The sequence below is a fragment of the Salvia miltiorrhiza genome, chromosome 2, assembly GCF_028751815.1.
Source record: "Salvia miltiorrhiza cultivar Shanhuang (shh) chromosome 2, IMPLAD_Smil_shh, whole genome shotgun sequence".
Taxonomy (NCBI): domain Eukaryota; kingdom Viridiplantae; phylum Streptophyta; class Magnoliopsida; order Lamiales; family Lamiaceae; genus Salvia; species Salvia miltiorrhiza.
Window position 1 is genome coordinate 8,805,318 of NC_080388.1, and position 21,625 is coordinate 8,826,942.

General features: G+C 34.7%; 3 protein-coding genes, 1 long non-coding RNA gene and 1 pseudogene across 6 annotated transcripts; 4 read left to right on the forward strand and 1 right to left on the reverse strand.

Moving 5' to 3' along the window:
* Positions 1-472: 472 nt before the first annotated feature.
* Positions 473-1,491, reverse strand: LOC131007959 (uncharacterized). Its single transcript, XM_057934868.1, has 2 exons — positions 1,318-1,491; positions 473-1,171 (listed from the first exon to the last, which is right to left on the reverse strand). The coding sequence occupies exons 1-2, from the start codon at positions 1,489-1,491 to the stop codon at positions 473-475; spliced, it is 873 nt and encodes a 290-aa protein (XP_057790851.1).
* Positions 1,492-2,081: 590 nt separating this feature from the next.
* On the forward strand, positions 2,082-3,546 carry LOC131007960 (uncharacterized; annotated as a pseudogene).
* A 662-nt stretch (positions 3,547-4,208) lies between these two features.
* LOC131007962 (glutathione S-transferase T3-like) lies at positions 4,209-6,490 on the forward strand. Its single transcript, XM_057934869.1, has 2 exons — positions 4,209-5,073; positions 6,471-6,490. Exons 1-2 carry the CDS (start codon positions 4,209-4,211, stop codon positions 6,488-6,490), a joined length of 885 nt encoding a protein of 294 aa, XP_057790852.1.
* LOC131012936 (uncharacterized) lies at positions 6,101-14,312 on the forward strand. Of its 3 annotated transcripts, XM_057940908.1 has the most exons (16): positions 6,106-6,348; positions 6,471-6,511; positions 6,870-6,963; positions 7,782-7,960; positions 9,191-9,241; positions 9,602-9,658; positions 10,076-10,196; positions 10,579-10,645; positions 10,747-10,788; positions 11,303-11,408; positions 11,506-11,616; positions 12,005-12,076; positions 12,170-12,271; positions 12,376-12,422; positions 12,624-12,651; positions 13,761-14,312. In XM_057940908.1, the coding sequence occupies exons 2-16, from the start codon at positions 6,494-6,496 to the stop codon at positions 13,968-13,970; spliced, it is 1,305 nt and encodes a 434-aa protein (XP_057796891.1). In that variant the 5' UTR covers positions 6,106-6,348; positions 6,471-6,493; the 3' UTR covers positions 13,971-14,312. The 3 variants fall into 3 exon arrangements, with proteins under 3 accessions (XP_057796890.1, XP_057796892.1, XP_057796891.1); XM_057940907.1 differs by having other exon boundaries at positions 6,101-6,348; positions 12,624-14,312; XM_057940909.1 differs by lacking the exon at positions 12,624-12,651 and having other exon boundaries at positions 6,104-6,348.
* Positions 14,313-15,039: 727 nt separating this feature from the next.
* LOC131012937 (uncharacterized) lies at positions 15,040-16,549 on the forward strand. The gene is made up of 2 exons (XR_009097529.1): positions 15,040-15,805; positions 16,253-16,549. It is a non-coding gene; the product is annotated as an uncharacterized LOC131012937 (long non-coding RNA).
* Positions 16,550-21,625: the final 5,076 nt, after the last annotated feature.

A 21,625-nucleotide genomic window follows, 5' to 3' on the forward strand; every position in this document is an offset into this window, starting at 1 on the left:
ATTTTAGAGTGTTTTATGCCCGTGGGAAAAATCAGAAAATATCGAAAGGTTGTGTATTTTTTTTCAAATTTTAAAGATTATGGAAAAAAATCAGAATTTGTTGAAAGTTCGTGTATTTTACGACAAATATCCCTATATTTTTTTTGTTTTTCATTTTCTTTTTTGTTGTTTTATTATACTTATTTTTTCTTTTATCTTTAGAAAATGCTTGTCTTTGCTTGATTTAATCTGTAAAATATAATTTAATAATCTCTATATTGTTTATATTTTTAAATTAACATAAATAAGTATAATATTTAAAATATATTATATAAAATTTATAAATACAAAAACATGAAATATAATATAAAAGCATATTAACATAAAATTACGAAAACATAAATTAAACATAAATTACAACATAAAAACACAATAGCATAAAATTACAACCACATAAAAATACAAGAACATTAAACTAATAATACAATAAATGCTAGTAAGGTCCAAGATCACTTCCAGATCCTCCAACATCGCTTCCAGATCCTCCAATGTCGCTTCCTGATCCTCCAAAATCATGAAAATTTCCTACAAACATATTGAAAGCATCATATGGACTTGAATGTTGTTGTCTTTTAAAAATGATTTTTGCTTGTTCACTTTTGAAATAATCTCGTCGAACAGGATCAGAAATATTGTCGGTGTCCATCATTAGAATTTTATTATCTGATTCCCACATTTGGAATGCAATAGCTTGTTTTTTTGCTTCAGTAGCTTTGTTTTTTGCTTCAATCTTCTGCATTTGTAGTTGCAAAATTTGCTCTTTTGTGGTTGATGAGTTTTCCATTAAATCTCCAATTCGTTTATTTCCTTGTTCAATTACTTTCAAAAAATTAGACATATCTTCACCTTTTTTTCTTTTGTTTTTGGTCTTTTTCACACCATCTGGACGGTCTGACGATCCAGAACCACTGCCACTACCATCGCTTAAATTGATAGAAAAATTAGACAATCCATCAAGTGAGATAGGAGATTGTGGTAGTGAATCTGACTGAGATGCAGACATTTGTTGTCGAGAGTTTTGTGAAGGACAATCAAACTTTTGATAATCTTTCATAATAGACCACACATGCTCGAACTTGAAGCCTTTCTCATATTTTGTGTCTAGCACCATCAATTCTTTTGCACGAGTGAACTGCATAATGAGTAAGACAAATAATAATTATAAAAAATATATAGATAACTACTACTTACAATATCATTTTCAGAACAACCACTTGGATTTAGATATTCCACTTGTTGTATACACCCTTTGAGTTTTGAAACCGAACTCAAAATAACCTGCATGCGAGTTTCAAGTGATCTTGAACTTCGAGTATACATATTTGGATTGGGTTTCTCCTCGTTGTAAACCTCCCTAACACGATCCCAAAAATTTTTCTTTTCTTTGGAGTATTCCCGTTTCTGAATCTTGAGATATCTCCAAATACACACGACAAAGATGTTTATCTTCATCAATTGTGTATTTAGGCTGTCGAGAAGAAGCCATGGAAAATGAAATAACAGCTAAAGAAAGACAAGTTGGTAAAAGAAGGAAGAGGGTTATTGTGTGCTAAAATAGAAAAAATAGCTCATATATATAGAGGATGATTTATTGATAAGGTATAAATAATAAATGGTGTAGATTTAATGAAGTCTAGTTGGACGATGGTGGTTGAATTGAAGCTGCATTATTTGATATGTAGGACACAAGCTGCATTATTTGACCAAATGCTTTATCTTTTTCTGCATGAGATTGATTGAATCGATGCTTTATCTTTTTCTGCATGACACACTGTAGATTGATATGTAGGACACAAGCTGCATTATTTGATATCATGTAGGACCAAATGGTGTTGTCAAATCAATCCTTTCGTATAGTAGGGGAGTGATAAGGTGGATGATGAAGATTTAATGAAATCTGAATGGACGGTGGCGATTCAATATTTAAGATTTTCAGATAAGATAGTATTGGAAATTTTTTATTATTTAAGACATACACACGATTTCAATAACCACCACACCTATTTCTTCTCTTCCACTCATAAAATAGTGCTTTAAAAAATATGAATCATCATAATATTGGTTCTTCTTCACTACTTTCTCATTCAAGTTCAAGCTCATCTGATGATGAGCTTGAACAATTAATCAACGAGTGTGATGTTGAACATCAATTTATGGGTCAACATATTTTGAATAACAATCTTATTGTAGCTCAACTGGCTGAATATCAAAATGCTACAAAAATTCATGGAGGTTCAGTTCTTGGTCACAAGGTAATCCATCGTGACCGAGAAGCAGCAGCTCAGCATCTCTTCAACGACTATTTTTCTGAAAATTCAACATTAAACGAAGGAATGTTTCGTAGACGCTTTCGAATGTCTCGAAGTCTATTTCTCCGTATTGTTGATGCTGTCAAAAATCATAATGGTTTTTTCGAGCAACGCATGGATTGCACAGAAAGATGGGGCTTGTCCACACTGCAAAAAATAACAGCTGCCTTTCGAATATTGGCATACGGGGTACCAGCAGATGCTACTGACGAGTACATAAATATTGGTGAGTCCACTGCAATTAAATGTGTCAAGAAATTCTGTCGTGCAATTGTGGAAATATTTTCTGATCAATATCTAAGATCTCCTAATGCTAGTGATGTTGCTAAACTACTTTATATTGGTAAACAACGTGAATTTCCAGGAATGTTAGGTAGTCTTGATTGTATGCATTGGAAGTGAAAAAATTGTCCAACAGGTTGGGCAGGCTCATATGCCGGTCGTAGTGGCTCTCCAACAATTATTCTTGAAATGGTTGCTAATTATGACCTTTGGATATGGCATGCATTCTTTGGTATGCCAATATCCAATAATGATATTAATGTGTTGGAAAGATCTCATCTTTTCAGTGACATTGCTAGAGGTATCACTCCACCCGCACATTATGTCATACAAGGAAAAGAGTATAATGTGGGCTATTATTTAGCAGATGGTATATATCCCAAGTGGTCCACACTTGTACAAACTTTTCATGAGCCACGCTCTGTGAAAAAACAAAGTTTTTTGCAATGAGACAGGAATCGTGTAGGAAAGATGTGGAGCGTGCATTCGGAGTTCTTCAAAGTCGATTTGCAATTGTTGCAAATCCAGCTTGCTACTGGCAAAAGAAACATTTGGATAATAAAATGAAAGCGTGTATTATTATGCACAATATGATTGTTGAGGATGAACGTGACCTGTCTGCACCAATTGAAATTGCAAGAGAAGTGCCAATTCCAGATGTTGAAACAATGCCAAATGAAACAAACCATTTCCAAGATTTTCTTGGACGCTATAAAAAAATCAAAGATATAGTTGCTCACTTTGCGCTTCGTGATGCATTAGTCGATCATATATGGGATGAGTTTTCTAATTTAGAAAATTAGTTAGTTTTATCATGTAATTGATGCTTTGTTAAGTATTGTGTAATGTTTAATTCTAAGAGTATTATGTAATTTCAGTTTTTATGTTGTTGAAATAAATTAATCGTTCTATAATATTTAAATATAGCACTTTATTAATTAATTTTTCTAAAAAAAAATTTAAATTATTTTATATTTCAATTTTAATTTTAATTACATTTAATTGAATATAAATATATTTATTTATAAATATATATGATATATAATAATTGAATTGATAAAATAATTTAATACTAAAGAGCATAAAAAAGGAATATTCTATTGTAGAGGGAAATGTAGAGTTGATTGTTGGAGATGAAAATTCAAAAACTGTATATTTCAACTCTATAATAGAGTGAAGGACCCTCTAAAATAGAGGGACCCTTGGAGATGCTCTAAGAGCACCTCCAGCGCGGAGGTCGAGCGAGGCGTCGATCCGGGGCGAAGGAGAGGGCCGTGCGCTGGAGACCCGGCCAGGTGCGAGGCGAGGTCGAAGGCTGGACCCGGGGCGAACACTGAAGGCGTATGGCGCGTCCGAAGGACGCGCCCAATTAAAAAAAAAAATCAAAAATCGTTAATTTTTTGTAAAATTCGACCGTTTGCTATTTTTTATTTTTTTAAATCGACCGTTGATTTCAACGGCTATTTTGAATTTTTTTCCCCTTCTATAAATACCACTCTTCCACTCTTTCTAAAATTCACCAACATCTTCAACTACAATTCTCTCCCAACAACAATTCTCTCTTCTACATTTCCAAAGATGGATCGTGAATTCGATGAATACCTCGAGCAACAAGGCGGAACGAGGCTTCCAATGATGGGGTTTGCTCCATTTTCACAAGCCTCCAATGTCTTGGCTACGGGAAATGTTCCTACGCCGGCGGCGAACGCCAACGTTCAAGAAGAGCCGGAGGAGGTGAAGCCGAAAGCCAAGGGCACCCGCGCTGCATATTCTAGCGAGGAGTCCGAGCTCGTGGCAATATTGTGGGCGGAGGCAACCCACAATCCTATTTTGGGGACCTCCAAAAAGTTGCTCCAATATTGGGGAGCACTCGCCGAGAAGTTCAACGCGCCCAATACATCGGGAGCGCCGCCGCGAAAGCCAGACCATCTCAAGTCCCACTTCGCCCGTGTCCAGAAGGAGACAAAATTCTTCGAGGGCTTCTACAACACTTGCAAGGACAATTGGGGGAGTGGTATGAGCGATGATCAAATCTTCCAACAAGCCCAGACGATGTTCGAGGCAAATTTCAAGAAGCAATTCTCCTACGTCAAAGCTTGGAAAGTGCTTCGTGATTGCCAAAGATTCACGTCGCAAGCCGGGGATGTCCACTCCGCCAAAAAGCCGAAGGGCTCCGATGGTGGAGCAACCACTACTTCTTCGGAGCCAAGTGTCACGGCGAGACCCCAAGGCCAAAAAGCGGCAAAGCGAGACATGGGCAAGGCGAAGAAGGGAGAAGGGTCTTCGGGAGGAGGATCGGCGTTCTCCGACGCCCTCGAGAAGGTGGCCGAAAGCATGAGGGAGCATGCTTTCAAAACGGGGGAAATCGCCGAGGTCAAAAAAATGCTAGCCGAGATGAAACGGGAGGAGATGAATATGAAGCTCTTGAACAAGGACATGACGGGTATGACGGATGCACAATTGGCCTTGCACAACCACCTAGTCCAAGAAGTGCTCAAGCGTCGAGGGCTTATTTAAATTAGGAAATTATGTTATTTTTAATTTTATTATCGTATTTTAATTATGTTTTTAATTTTATTTAAATTATTGTAATGTAGAATTTTAATTTTAATAAAATTTGAATTTTAAAAATAAAAGTGTAGAAATATGAATTTTGTGGAAATGAGGATCTAAGCACCCACCTAAGACAATGCATTGGAGAGGGGTGTGTCTTAGGTGGGGCCCACTCCTAAGACACCCCTCTAAGCAACAAGCATTGGAGATGCTCTAAGAGCACCTCCAGCGCATGGATCGAAGGCAGCCTCGATCCGGGTTGAAGATTTGGCCGCCGCACTGGAGACCCGACCAGTTTCGAGGCCGAGGCGAAGCCTAGACACGGGTGAAGGCGAGGCGTGTGTGGCGCGTCCGGCGGACGCGCCCTTTTTAAAAAAAAAAATTAAAAAAGAAACGAACAATTACATGAAGAAGAGAGAGAAGAGAGATGGGGGAAGAAGAATTTTAAAAAAGAAACGAAAAATTTGCAGAGAGATGGGGGAAGAAGAAGAAGAAAGAGTGGAGTGGGGTGGGGTCGGGCGGTGGGTGGGTGAAGAAAAATTGATTTGACTTATTCCAATTTTTAATTATTGCTATTTAATTCATTGTATTGTATTTAAATTAATAGTATTTATTGTTAATTTTAATTATTGTAATTTTTTTATTATTAAAATTATGCAATTTTTTAATTATGTCTTTAATTTTATTTTAATTATTGTAATGTTTAATTTTAATGAAATTGAGAATTTAAAAATAAAAGTGTAAAAATATGTATTTTATGGAAATAAGAATTTAAGCACCCATCTAAGACACAATGCATTGGAGAGGGTTGTGTCTTAGATGGGGTCCACTCCTAAGACACCACCATTGGAGTTGCTCTAATACCGTTAGTCCGTTAGGCGGTAAGGTTAGGTCATAAATTCCAATAAGCAATGGTGTTCCTATGTGAATTCCAAAAAAGAAAGGAAAAGTGAAAAATTAGTATAAAAAATGTCAACGAAAAACCCTAATTTATCTTCCAGCCGCTCTTAAGGCCTATCTTAAACCCCTATCCATCTTTCTTCTTCTCCACAGCTTAGAGGCTTACCCCACGACCGGCCGTTGACCGACAGAGCAGCCGCCGTTAATTCAACCGCTGCCTCCGTAACTGCACGACGCCAGCCTTCTGCTTTCTATCGTAACATCTGTGAGCTGATTTACGGATTGACTCATAATTATGTTTTTTGCCTTACTTAATGCTTTAATGTGACTAATCTTAATGGTTTGGGCATTTAACATAATATTTCTCCCTTCTCTTTCCTCTCTCAGGTTTAGCAAGACAATATTAATTGATGGCTCTTCGTTTTGAGGTAATTTTACTAAACTCGTAAATTTTGACGACGAACGCTAAAACATTGTTTTGTACTCTCAAATTGTGTAAAGCTTGAATTGCTCTGTTCTCAACCATTTGTACTATTATACAACATCAATTTACATTAGAAAACAAATCGTTAAATGTTACTCCCTGATGCAAAATCGCAAGTTTAACATCTATCAAGGTTCTTTTATTTTTATTTTTTTTAAATATAAAAAAATAAAATGTTTTATTAACTTAAATCCTCTGTTTCTAAATTTCTGATATCAGGCAAATATTAATCAAGTTCTGGAACAAACTCGTTGTATAGCTTGTGCATTCATAGCTGATATTTTCTATATTTTATGTGCTAGATTCTTGGGAAGTTCAATCGTGCTCGGGCGGCTCGACTTACACTTCCTCACTTTGTATGCCAGACGCCTCTATTTATGCCTGTGGGTACACAAGGTCTGGTTTTTTCATGTTGCTTGGATGTAAATTTTCTAATATTCACGATCAAATAAATAAAGATGCCAGTAACTGGTGACTTTTACGATTTATGTTAGCACGATAGTTGGAAGAAGTTGTTGTACAAGAGAAGTGATACTCTTGTTTGTAATATTAATGAAATGAAGACTTATAAGTTTGAAGGATCCTAGAAGGACGAGAATTATGTATAGAGGAAACAAGAGAGTGGTAGTATTAAAAGAGAAACTAATTTCTGTGCTGGAAACTCTATTTTCATAAGATTCACAGATAAATTAAAAATTCGAACAAGGAGTACCAAAATTGACTCCTGTACGAAAGAAAAAATTAATGTTGAAAATTCTGTAATTTCTTGTTCTCCCTCTCAAGTTGTGGTGTTAAAGTCATACAGTTTAGGCATTCATAAAGGTCTTCCTGGAAAACTTCAGATAGTATATTGACATCTTGACAAGATGTATGTAGGATATGAAACTGGAGAGTGCTTTCTCACTTGTCTGATGGATTCGGTATTATTGCAAGTTTGTAACACTTACGTGAAAGATAATCTGTAAGACCAAAGGGTCAAATTGTTCTTATTTCATGATCTGTCAAAAATTATTTAGGTATATAATATAGATACCCCAGTCAAGAAGATCTTGTTAGTGGCTTAAATTTGTTTGCCATTTCTCTGAAGGTGATAATATTCTTATAAAGGGTTCTCCTACCATCTGGTGTCGGATATTAGTGGGCAAGCTTCACCAAAGATAGGCTCTATGCATTCTCAGGAGTAATAATATGAATTACATTCATTATTTTTACAGGTACAATAAAAGGTTTAACGACCAGTCAGCTTGAGGACATTGGATGCCAAATAATTCTTGGAAACACATATCACTTGGCTCTCCGTCCCACATCTGAGCTCATTGATGAGTTGGGAGGGCTCCATAAATTTATGAATTGGCCTAGGGGGTTGCTTACTGACTCTGGTGGCTTTCAAATGGTAATGCATCATTTTAGTGTTGAACATTTTCAGACCATTTTGGTGTTGTTTATATGACTATCTTTTATGTGTTTTTGCTCATTGCCCCATATTATCACGAAGTAAAGAAACCCCCTGCCTCAAAGTTCATTTTTCTAATTGTTGCATGCACATATCAGGGCTTTATTTCTTGTAGGTTGCGGTTGGTTGAAGGATTTTCGGCTGGTTTTCATATCCATATTAGTATATTCAATACTATCGCTTGAAGTGGTAGATTTGAGGGATGGATTCAAATTCCATGATCCATCATCACTACTCATAACTTTCAGTTTTATTGAAGGATTTGAGGATGGATTTGTTTTCCATAATAATCAAATACATTATTATTTCTTTAGTGGAGGATTAGACTGGATGAAGTTATATCTTTCATCCTCATTTTGAAGTACTCTTTCAAGACTGGATTCATAATTATATAAAATGCATGCCATAATATGTAGGACCATCTGAATTATTGCTCCAGTATATTGTGTCTTCCCTTTCTCTCATAAGACGTTTAAAACTGATGCACCTTGGGCATCTGTAGAGTCCTTCTCTTTGTTTATTATGTCAGGTAACTTGTAAGTTTCTGTGCATCTTGTGGAAGACATCTCCTTTTCATTGATACTGTCTATTAAAGTGGTGATTTTATCTAAATGCATTGCTGAGTGATTCTTAAACAGTCATTTGTCTCTGGAAAGAGGGAAAAAAGATGAACAAAAACAAGCAAGGAAGAAAGAATAAATAAATTAACTTTACCATACCACCGGCTTTCTAAATATAACTATCTCAAGGCTATCAGGAGTTCCCCTTATGTTGTCCAGCAGTCTTGTGTAGTGCTGATTCTTTGTTGGGAAATCTGTAAATATGAGTGCCGTAGTATTTTTTGCATCTGTAGACTGGTCATACTATTTTCTCCTCTCGGTGTGTATTATCAGTGTATTATTTTCAGCTTAACTATTGCTTTTGATTCTGGGAGGTGTCTCTGTTTCAAAGTTGTTGCTTTATAATTTTATGATGAAAATCTGAGATATAATATCACATACTCTTTTCATGTCTATTTTCTTTGCATTCAGGACTTGCATTAATACGTCCATTGCATTAGTTTTTCCAAAAACTTTGATATTAGTTTGTGAATATGATTTACTGATTTGGCTGTGTCGTTAAGATATTATTTTCAGTTAATATATTGAAGACCCTTCTAAATGCTTGTAGGTCTCCTTATTGCATTTGGCTGACATTACAGAGGAAGGTGTCACCTTTCAGGTACTATATGGCTGCTTGTTGGTGTATAAATGATCTAAATTAGAGATTGAAGTCGTACGTTAAGATAGTATAGTTCTCAATATTTAAGGGAAACTCCTCCCATTATAATGTTCCATCTTCTCTTGTAAATATCATTTTTGTTATGAGAGCAAGAGAGAGAGAGACCTTAGTTCTGTTGATGACCAATTGAAACAAGGTGTTACATTGGACACATGGTTTTTACTGTGTCAGACCAATTATTTAAGGAGATGAATAATTGAATTGTTACTCTTATTGTGTTTGTTTAGTTCTTTGTATTTTCTTGGTTGCAGTGAAGCCATACTTAATGCCTAATTCATATATTTATATATGCTTTTGCAGTCACCGGTTGATGGGAAACCCATGCTACTCACTCCAGAAGAATCAATACAGATACAAGTAAAATTCTTTCATGAAATTTGTTATCTTACCTAATTATTTCTAGTATGCCTAATAGGCACTTGCCTTCATTTCTTACTCCACTTTGATCAGATAGTCGATGAGAAATATAACTGGTTGTGTTCTTCAATGTTAAGATTGTGTCTTGCAACGACTACCCTTTATTCACTAGGGTCCATGGTGGTAAAATAAAGTAACAGAATTAGCAATGTGATTTGTCGTCGAAATAATATATCAATACCATGTTATTTATTCTCTGCCACAATGCTTGAATGAACTCGATATAACGATATTACTTATCACTTTTTAAGTAAATATAGTTGTTTTACTTATACCACAATATTGAACTTGCAATTTTACTGTGTTGTTTCTGTGCCTCTAAGATATTAGCCATGTGGTTTCCCTCTTCTGCTGCAGAACCGAATAGGAGCTGATATTATTATGGCTCTTGATGATGTTGTGAAAACCACTATTACAGGTCCACGGATTGAAGAGGCTATGTATCGTACCCTTCGTTGGATAGATAGGTGCATTGCAGGTAATTGTCCACTAATATGCTGAAACTTTATGATTTCACTTATGTATTAAGTGTCTTTTACTTGAAACAAGCAACAGAATAGCAACATGTTTTATGAATGTGTATATGTTATTAAGTTTCTCAGTTGATAGCAATTAAATAAGTGCAACATACATGAGCTTGATGAAAGTTACATGGAAATCGTTAATTGATATCAAATGTTTAACACAATCTGGGCTCTTCTAATATGCTTGAACTCCTTCGAGAAATGATTCTTGAGCTCTGGAATTAGATGCATAAAATAAAGAAAAAAATTCAAATAAACTTATCTCAGTTAAGGTGCTGCTTTTTCCATATAACAGCCCATTGTTACAGCTTACTAAAATGTTAATGTTTTCATCAGCACACAAGAGACCCCATGATCAGAATTTATTCGGAATTGTGCAAGGTGGCTTGGATCCAGTCTTAAGGTTGGTGTCTGTTTTAACTTTGCTCTAATTTTCTTAAGACTTCTGTTTATTTTTCATCTGTTTAAATTCTTATGGTCTTTTGTGCAATTAATCATTGACAGGGATATATGTGTCAAAGGCTTGGTAGATCGTAAGTTGCCTGGGTACGTCTATCTACAGACTTTACTTATAGCATTCACAATGTAGTTTGGGACATAGCACATGCGGGACATGTTCACCTATGCTATTTCTACCTGTGATTATCTGATTCCGACTTAATTTTCCGGTCCAACTAGTCACCCCCTTCTAGTTAATCAATGTCATCTTGTCATATCAAGATTCAAGACTAATGACTGAATAACTGAAAAGCGACATTTCATGCATTACCTTTTATTCTTCATTTTTCCCTAAGCTGTAGGCATCCTTTATTTTCACCAACAAATTGGTCCTCCATGGCTCCACCTTCTTACCAACGGAACCATATTCCCAGCCACCAACACCACTTATTTTGATACCCATCTGACCATGTTCCATATATTTTTACCTTAATCCCATTCATATAGATGGTTTCATGATGTGTGTTTTCACAATTCAGATGAGAAATAGTGACTCAGTTATAGACTGGTCTCAGCAATTATTTTTCTTGATTATTAAAGGAATGAAATTATTTGTCGACAGCTATGCGATTGGTGGTCTTGCTGGAGGTGAAGATAAAGATTCATTTTGGCGTGTTGTTGCCCAATGTACAGCTTCATTGCCTGAGAATAAACCACGCTATGTTATGGTACACCTTACTTTGGAATATGTAGAATCACCCACAAGATTAATAATTTGTCTTCCAATTTCTGAGACGTCATGTGTCTTGGCTAATAATATTCCAGGGTGTTGGCTATCCTCTAGACATTGTAGTTTGCAGTGCATTAGGTGCTGACATGTATGATTGCGTCTACCCTACACGTACTGCTCGCTTTGGGACCGCTCTTGTGCCCCAGGTATCAGTTCGTGATTTTGCTTATGCCTTTTGATTGATTAGATCTAGAGACAGTAAAGCTGATTATCAAATATTAAACATCAAAAGCATGTACTCATGAAACCCAGAAAAGATGCTCCACTTTCTATTCAGAGATGTTCATCTCCATCTTAACCTTATTACTTCAAAATCTACTCCATGTGAAAGCAAACTTGCCAGCTTTTACGTCAACTAAATATACTAGGGTGCTTGCTGTTGTGAGAACTATAATCCTTGATGAAGGTCCTCAATGGTTCAAAAGTTTATAGATATTGTGTTATATTGAATTAAAATATTGGTTGCTAAAAGTGGAATTCTGTATTAGTATCATCTTGCCCATGCGTCTATGGTGAATGTCTGTCCTTATGCAGGGGGTTTTAAAACTTAAACACCAAGCAATGGCTGATGATACCCGGCCAGTTGATCCTACATGTGAATGCATGGTATGATTCACCTTTTCCTTGATCATTATTTGAAACCTCATTGCCTTAATCTTTTTTTTAGAGTACTTAATCTATTTTTTGATGCTGTGGCAGGTATGTAAAAATTATTCGAGAGCATACATTCACTGCCTTGTCACTAAAGATGCAATGGGATCTCAACTTCTTTCTTACCACAATTTATTTTACATGTTGAAGGTCTGTTCTACATCATTATACTCATGTCTTAAGATTTGTTGCTATATCTTCCCATTCTTTTCTTTCTAGGAGTTTAATGAGTGTATTTCATATAATTGTTGCAGCTTAGCAGGGATTTGCACTCGTCAATTGTCAATGGCCAGTTTCCAGAGTATGTTTGTGTACATGTGGTCGTATATTTGCTGGTGTGGTTTTATATATGATTTTGCATGTGTTTAGTCTATCTTGATTGTATTTGGTTTGCAGTTGCATTTACTGAATACCCATGGTGATTTGCCTTTTCTTTTGTGATAAGTACACATGGCTTACCCTTTTTTTATTTATTTTTTTTATTTTTTTTACTTCTTACCAGGTTTGTTTGCAACTTCCTCCAGAAAATGGTATTTCTCACAAATTATCTTATATGTCCTATATGCTTATCTGTTTGTGTGTACTATGGAAAAATAGAACTCCTGTTAATTTATTTAATTAGTATTGTTTTAGTGTGTTTATTCATATATAATGAATTATGTGCAAATTGTGATTGCCTTGGTAGATTTATGGCATGTAAAAGCCCTAGGTTACATCCCAAGGTAAGAACTTCCATTCCAACTCAGTACAAAATTTGGACCTGGAATTAAAACCCCAGAAATCGCTGTTAACGAATTTAAGGATCTTTGGTCCTTCAGTGAAACCCTAGAAGTTGTCTAATCATACCTCACTGCACTACCTTTTTTACCTGGATACTATAATAATCCCTTATATTCATTGAATATGGTGCCTATAGAAGGAAAACCACTAATACGCTGTTAAACGGTTTATTACGTACATTGATGGTGCCTATTCATGATAGAAATTTTTGCCAGAGAAATCTGAATCAGTTGCTTCATTTCTTGTAGCTATATATAAAGTTGAAATAGACTAGTCATATGTCTTTTTGTTATTTCCGTGGGGGTGATTAGTGGATGGAGTGGGAGTTAATTCACAGCTCAGTTTAGTCCAGTAAGTTGGACCTATGGGAAGGATCACCGGATTCATATCACCTTTGTCACTTTGAACAACGCCTCTGGTTCTCACTCCGACTTTCCCCACACCTTTGTTTCCAACAGATTGGTGGTAGAGATAGGAGGCTGCCCTCCTAAAATTTTGAAAATATTTTTTCCTTATGTACATCTTATATATGTTTATTGATATAAAAAAAGTAGTTCACACATTATATTTCTAGATCTCAATTGTAACAATATGTGAATATTGTTTCCCACTTCCCTATTTAAGCTTAGTAACTTAATTCTTTATCATAGTTCCATTCAATGCCAAATTAAACTTGGAAACTAACAGAAGGGATAGATAAAACGTTTCGAGTTCAAACATCATTAGCTTTACAAGGGGTTATTAGTGTTATTTTGTTGGGTTTTTTTTTTTTTTAACTGCATTTGCTGTGTCTAATTTATGAGTTTTATACTAGTATCTTGTTCCTAGTTGCTTGAATTTATAAATTCTGATTTTGTAGTTTCCGAAAGGCGATGTTCCTAAGTGGGTTTGCAATGCAATGGAGGTAGCTGGTATCGACATAACATCCTGTTGTAGTTCCTTCCCATCGATGTATATTGGCTCACTCTCAGTTACAAGTAGTGACAAGTATTCTAGGAAGAACTCACTTAAAAAGGTACATACTAAAGCTCTCAATGAAGAGACAAAAGAAAAAGAAATAGAAATATAGTGTGCGTGTGTTGGCCAAGCAGTAGAGTGGTTAATGCCAAAGGCCAAAGGTCTTGGGTTTGAATCCACATTGGTGCGATCTTTAAATTTCTTTATTAAGTATTAATTTATCAAAAGAAAAGAGAGAGAGAGAGAGAGAAATATTCACAGCTCCATATATTTTGTAGTCAATATGGTGCAATTTTGTCTAGGGTTAAGTATATGTCAGGTTCAAGTGTATTGTTGGGAACTGTTTTTATATTGTTAAACATTAGTTTCATTTTCGCAAAGCTAATATATTCAATGGTACTTCAGTTTACTAGTATTTGAATTTTATGGAGAAAAGTGTGGTTTGGGTGATCAATATATAGACTTAACTTCTCGCGCTGTGATTTTTTTTTTTTTTTTTGCACTGTGATGTTTGGTCCTTTTGAAATTGTGAATTCTTAAGAAATACCTATGCAACTTTAAATACTCAAAACTGGAAGTAAAAGATTAAGTTCTTATAGGAGTCATGAGTATTAAATTTCTCAAGTGGCCAAACTGATTTATGGAACTGGTTGAAAAGGACAATTTGTATATCTACTTTTGCATGGTAAGATCTAAATTGAACTAGAATTCTTCCTGTGGGATGCACAAGTATTATATATTTATATTTTCTATTAAATACTGGTAAATAACTTAATACTATGTTAATAGCAATTGTATGATGAAGTGAAGAAGTGTTAAAATGCGAAAGGCACAATTTAAAGGTAGTATAATCAATGTTCTAGATCAAAGGTTATACATTTGAAAATATTTTTTTGTGTATGACCAATGCGTGATATTATAGTTTTGATATTACTGTTATTTTTTTCTACGCAAATTATCATGTGTGGTCAATCGCATACGATGCGCACAGTTTGAAAGTTTACATTTTTTCACAATAATGTTCACTTTTATTCATAACAACTTTTACTTTTAGTTATTTTCACTCAATAATACTTTTATTCTTAACTATTTACTTGTCGTAATAAAAAGTAATTATTGTTACAATATAATGTAATATTTCTAAATTATTACCTTTATTCACTATATGCGTTACTTTTGTTCATGAGAACTTGTACTATTACGTAAGTATATATTTGTGCGAACAAATGTATATCTTATGCTATTAAAAGTAACCGTCCGCATATTATGCGGTTAACCGCATGCAAGACCAATTCTTTTTCTAAGAGTATTGGAGGTGCATGGCATGACAAAATTAATTTTCTAACTAATACTCCCTCCGTTCCGCTTCAAATGACCTTAAAATTTTCGACACAAAGATTAAAAAATGTTTAATAAAGGTGTAAAGTGGTGGTACCCATCTTATTAATGATTTTTGTAAACCTAATTAACAAAAGCAAGTAAAACAAACAGGTGAGAGAAACTCAGGCATGATTCATCTTATAAATACAAGAGAGGGAAAGAAACTCAGGCATGATTCATCTTATAAATACAAGAGAGGGAAACATGTGATTAGGTGCCAACTTAAATTTCACTCGAAAATTTTGGTGCAAAAAATTTGGCACCAAAAAATACTTTCTGTTTTACATTACATATTTCCTCTAAAAATTCAAAATGCATTAAGTCTCTTTTATAAATTCAAGGTATCTGCCATATTCATTTACAATCTCAAAAACACAAAAAAAAAAATATCTTCCAAAAAAATATGACTACACTAGAAAGGCAGATTGTATTGCTTTTTCTCTTATAGGGCAATAAAAATGGCAAAACGACAAAAGGGGAAGATCAAGGCAGCTTGCGTGAAGTTCTCCAAAAACCGACGCACCATCAATCGTTTTTAGATTGAAGCAAAAGGCTGAAAAAATCAAGGTAAAACAGTTTATTTGCAAAGTGCAAAGATAGGAAACAAAAATAGACCTAAGAGAGTGCAAATTTACTTGAAATTAATCACAAGCTTAGAGTTAAAAAAGCGATCCACAGTTAGGAGGTTAGCTCAAGGTGTTGGTGTCCTAAGAGCACAGTGGGAAGGTACATTACAAGGGGGTTGATCAAAGCTCACACATCGGCCATAAGACCAGATCTTATTGCTCCGAATAAATTGCTAAGGCTTAGGTTCAGTTTAGAGGCTATAGAGGTGGACAAAATAATGAATGTTCTAAAGTTCAAGAGCATGCATAACACAATTTATATTGATGAAAAAAGGGTTCTATATGACTAAAGGAATGCATAGATTTTACTTGGCTCCAGGAGAGTAAGAGCCTCATAGGACTTGTAAGTGCAAGAAGTTCATCACAAAAGTAATGTTTATGTGTGCAGTATGCAGGCAAATGTTTAGTGAAGATGGGTCAGTGAAGTTTGATGGAAAAATAGGGACCTTCACACATGCAGTTCCAGCACAAAGAGCAAGCAAGAAAGGCCAGCGGGCACAATGGAGACCAAGCCAATACAATCTGTCACTAAGGAAATAGTGAGATAATGCTTGGTGAATCATGTATGACAAGAAGTAGATAAATGCATGGAATGTGGAGCTAAATTAATTAGAGTGCAATTAATGAATGTTGTATCAGATGTAATGTTCTTTTTATGCAATGAAAGTTCAGTTTTTCTTTTCAATTTTCTAATGCAGATTCTACCATCTATTAAATCCAAATGGCCAGCCAATCAAAGCAAACACATTTACATTCAGCAAGATAATGCTAAACCTCATATCGACAATAATGATCACATATTCAGAGAGGTGGCAGACCAAGATGGTTTCTACTTTGAATTAGTACAACAACTACCTAACAACCCAGACACAAATGTGAATGATCTGGGCTGATTCAGAGCTGTACAATCCAAACAAACAGAGAAAATACGGAACACGGTTGATGATTTAGTCAAAGCTATTGAAGAATCATTTGAAGAACTATCTCCAAATACTTTGAAATGGGAATAACTGTATAGACACACTTCAAGCGACACTAGGTATTGAAATGGTGAAAGATGGGAATGATGCAAATGGTGAAGATGCTTGGGAAGGATTGTGAATGGGCATACAGGCAGTGTAAAGTTTCAACTTTTTGAAGAATACTTTTGTGATAAAGATGTACTGTAAAGATTCAACCTTTTGAAGAATACTTTTGTGAGGAAGATGCACAGTAATGATTCAACTTTTGTAAGAATACTTCCTAGGGTTTATGTACATGCAGATTATATGTTGATGCATACCTTGATTCATATAGATATGCATTCAATTTATGTTTCCTCAATCGCAAATAAATAGAGCAACATCTAGTTAGGCAACCAACAATTCACCGATCCCACAAATAACAATGCGAGCAACAAATCTTATCATTTCAACACACAACCAAGACATACATCGCACATACCTCCTACAGCCAACATCGAGCCACACAACACAGATAATGCCAAAGGGAAAGATCTAACCTGGGTGAAATACATAGAAAGAAGGATTCAGAGCATGCTCTCCGCTGTCGGTGATTTTTCCCATGGTTTTCTCTCTATCTCAACGACCTCTGCCTTCTCATTCATGCCCTCCGTCTTTGGAACGATTTTATCCATAGAATCTTCCAGATCCGACAAGCCTTGAATACAGTAGGTCTCCTCGACGATCTCAGACATAGAATCAACGAAATTCGCTGTCTCAGACATGGATTCTGCCTCATCCGCCTCACCACCGCCGCCGGACGAAAGAGATCCCCAAATTTGGACATTCGAATGTGTAGGGCCACTTGCAGTCGTCCTATGCATGCATGCATACGTGCGCAAACAACCTTAGCGTCGACGAGAGTAGAATCGACTATCTCAGCCATGGAGTCGTGATTCACCGATTTAATTAAAAATATGTCATCACAGATCTCAAATTGAAGGGGTAACGAGTATGGGTTAGTCACCGCGTCGGAGAAGGGCTCTGACTCATCACGGCGGTGAGAAGGAACGACGGAGTATTGGAGGTGAAGAGTTGCAGAGAGAATCGAGAAGAGAGAGAAAGTCAGAGTGAAATATGGGAAGGCAGCTAAACAAACCCTAATTTATTTATATTTGAAAACCTATTAGGGTGCGTTCTCTTTGGTTGTAAATTTATCATGGGAAAATGAATGATAAACAAAATTTCACCCTTTAAATCCTTCCTTTCTTTTCACACATTTTCTACTTGACCCTTACTCATTCCTCATTTACACTACAAAGGAGGGATAATATTATCACACCATTTTTGGAGGGATAATATTATCCCTCATTTGTAGTGTAAATGAGGAATGAGTAAGGGTCAAGTAGAAAATGTGGGAAAAGAAATGAAGGATTTAAAGGGTGAAATTTTGTTTATCCTTCCTTTTTCCATGATAAATTTACAACCAAAGATAACGCACCCTTAGTGTTAAATGGGCTGGTTGATTATTTTTAAAAAGCCTAATTTACTTTCTAAAAATAGGTTGGATCATTTAAAGTGGGACAACTAAAAATAGAAATTGGATCATTAGAAACTTAGTTTTCCTAAACAGCAAAGACAACTACTTATCTGGTGCAAAATCTTAACTCCTCGGGGAAGAAAATTTATAAATAACAAGGAAGTTGTAACATGAGTAATTCATAAGAAGGATGTACTAAACTCGCCGTGGAAGAAAATTTATACATGCCTCTAACATGCTACTTTTTTCGTTTTCATAACTCTTATTTATATTTTGCATCTTACCAATCAAAATATCATCAAACCACAAGATAAATGAGTTGAAGATGACGCTGAACTTTGTTCTTTCTTATGTTGATGTTCTTCTTAGTGCGCCTATGCAAGATTGACATTTCTTCTACAAAATGATACTCTTAAAATTTTGTTGGGGCTATACCGATGGAGTTATTAGGGTTATTTCTTAGTATTTTTAATATTAGATAAAGATGGGGTTATATGATTAATTTGTGAATTCAGGTTCTTAAAATTTTGTTGGGAGCTATACTGATGGAGTTATTAGAGTTATTTATCAGTATTTTAAATATTAGATCAGGATGGGTGTTATATAATCTATGAATTCACGTTCTTAATTTTTTTTGGAGGCTATAAAAATAGAGTTATTAGGGTTATTTATCAGTATTTTTAATATTAGATCATGATAAGATTATATGACTTATCTGTGAAAAGATTATACGTATACACTTTTAAATTAATTTTTATAAACTTATAATATATTATAAATTTTAAATGGAGGCTATAGGAGTAAAATAGTATAATTATTACTCCCTCCGTCTACAAAGAGTGTGTGGTGGAGTGGAGGACACAGATTTTAATAAAAAAGTTGGAAGATGTGATTTTAGTGTTAAAGAGTAGTATTGGGCCCACCAAATTGTAAAAGTAAAGGGTGAATATTTTGTAAATATTGAGTGTGAATGAAGTTTAAAGTATATAGAATGTTTTCAAAAAAGGAAAACACACTATCTTTGTGGACGGAGGGAGTATTTATTTATTTTAGATAAGAGATTATAGTGATAAAATTGGGGGTTGTGTGTAAATTTTCCCTGTTAATTACTTGGGTTCTTAAATTAATTAATCATTGGAGCCTTATTATGTTTAATTATTTTTCTAATTAAATTTGATTAATTTGCTAATTAGATTTATGGTGTTATTTGAATTAGTTCATTAATTAGATTTATTGTCTTAATTAGAGCACCCACAGTGGGTGATCCGATAGGGGGGACTCGAGTCGCCCACAACATCGGGTCACCCACTGCAGCCTTCTACGACTCGAGGCTGACCTGATAGATCAGGTTTGGCCTGATCTCCGTTTTTGAACGCGCGTGTGATGCACGCGTCCCTATTAAAAAATTAATTTTTTATTTTTTATTTTTTCATTTCTGTAAATACATGTCATTCATTTCTTCAATCACACACAAATACCTCTCACTCAATCTTTCTCATTTCTTCATGTAATTTTAGGATATGTCTTTAAATTTTTAAGATTTATGTAATTTTTTAATGTAATTTTTAGGATTTTAAAATTAATGTAATTTAAATTTGAAGTAAATTGTGTTATTTAAATTTGTGCAATTAAATTTAAATGAAAAATACAAAAATCAAAACTAAAAAGATCAGGTTAGCTATCAGGTCACCCCACTGTGGCCTCTTGACTCAATGTGGTCCCCCTTCTATCAGGTCAGCTATCAGGTCACTTACACCGTGGATGCTCTTATGTATTAATATAGATGAGAATTACTATTTGATTATAAGTGAATCGTTTCCTTAAATCAAATTTATTTAGTCCACTAGTTATTTCTTTAAATTAAATTTTATTAATACGATTAATCTTTAATCCAAATTAGCACCCCATCCTATTATTTATAACATGTATTGCTTTTTGAGTTGTCCCATATAACATGACATGTTTTCTTTTTGGGACTAATTAGGGCTTAATTTAAATTTTTTTAATCCACCTCTCTCTCTCTCTCTCCCCCTCCCCTTCCCAACACGGCGAGTTCCTCGTTGTAACCACCACAAAAAACTTTGATGTAGATGAATGGGAAGAGGGTTAGTTTTTGCGACTTCGAAGAATGAAGCTTTGACTTAGAATTTAGATTTGATTTTTGTTTGATTTTATCGTTGTGGAATTGGAGTTGGCATAATTTATGTTTGATTTTATTGCTGTGCAATTACACGGACTCTCTACATTAAAAGTATATGAAGGGGAGGCGGGTTAGATGAGTTTTTGTTTGATTTTATTGTTGTGGAATTGGAGTCGGCATGATTTTATCATCAATTTTAAGAATGATGTAGTGTTCATTCGTTGTTGTTGTGGTGGACTGTTGTAGTTTGATTTTGAGAATGATGATTTGTTTGATTTTATCCCTTTTGTTGAGAATGATTTTGAGAATGATGCTATTATTGTGGAATTGGAGTCGGAGATGAAGGGAAGTCGTGAAGGAGGAAGAGAGGGAGGTGGTTAATTAACAATAATTTAAGTTTAATTAAAATAATACTAAATATTTAGTTTCCCTTAATTTTACTCATCTTATTATTTGTGCTGAAAAGGCACGTGCTAATGTGCAATGAATAATGAGACGAAGTATTAACTTGGATGGGATTAACTAAGTTACTAATTAGATTTATTAACTTAGACTTTGGAAATAATTAGATTAATTTTTAATATACTAGCAGAGAAAACGTGCGTTGCATGTGTTATGCTTGATATAATATTATGATAAAAGTTACCTTTATCGAAAATTCGAAACTATCATATTTTGCAAAACTCAAAATATAATTGAGAAAATTATTGTGAATAAAGTTTGAAATACCTATTGAATTTTTAAAAAGTGAAATATTGTTGAGCAATAAAAGATTAAAAAGTAATTAGCAAATATGTCAACCACATGTTAGTAACTATTAAATGTGAATCTATATTCACATCAAATCTTCTCTAGTTTGACTTTGGTGGGTGAAGAAAATTTATTTCTCTTATTTTTGCTTTCAGAGATAAATTTTTCCAACTTATAGTCATCATCATCTTCATCGTCATCGCTTGTAATTTGAACATAATCATCAGGAATTTTTCTTGCGATTTTTCATTTTCCCCTTCCATGCACTTCATGAGGCTGCACTTGTAATTCCGGCACTCCAGTTTGCTTGGTCTTTTTAATTGATTTTTTGGTTTCTCCCACTTTCTTGCCTATTTTTTTCTTTCTTTTTTCTTGATTTGTTTTGGGTAC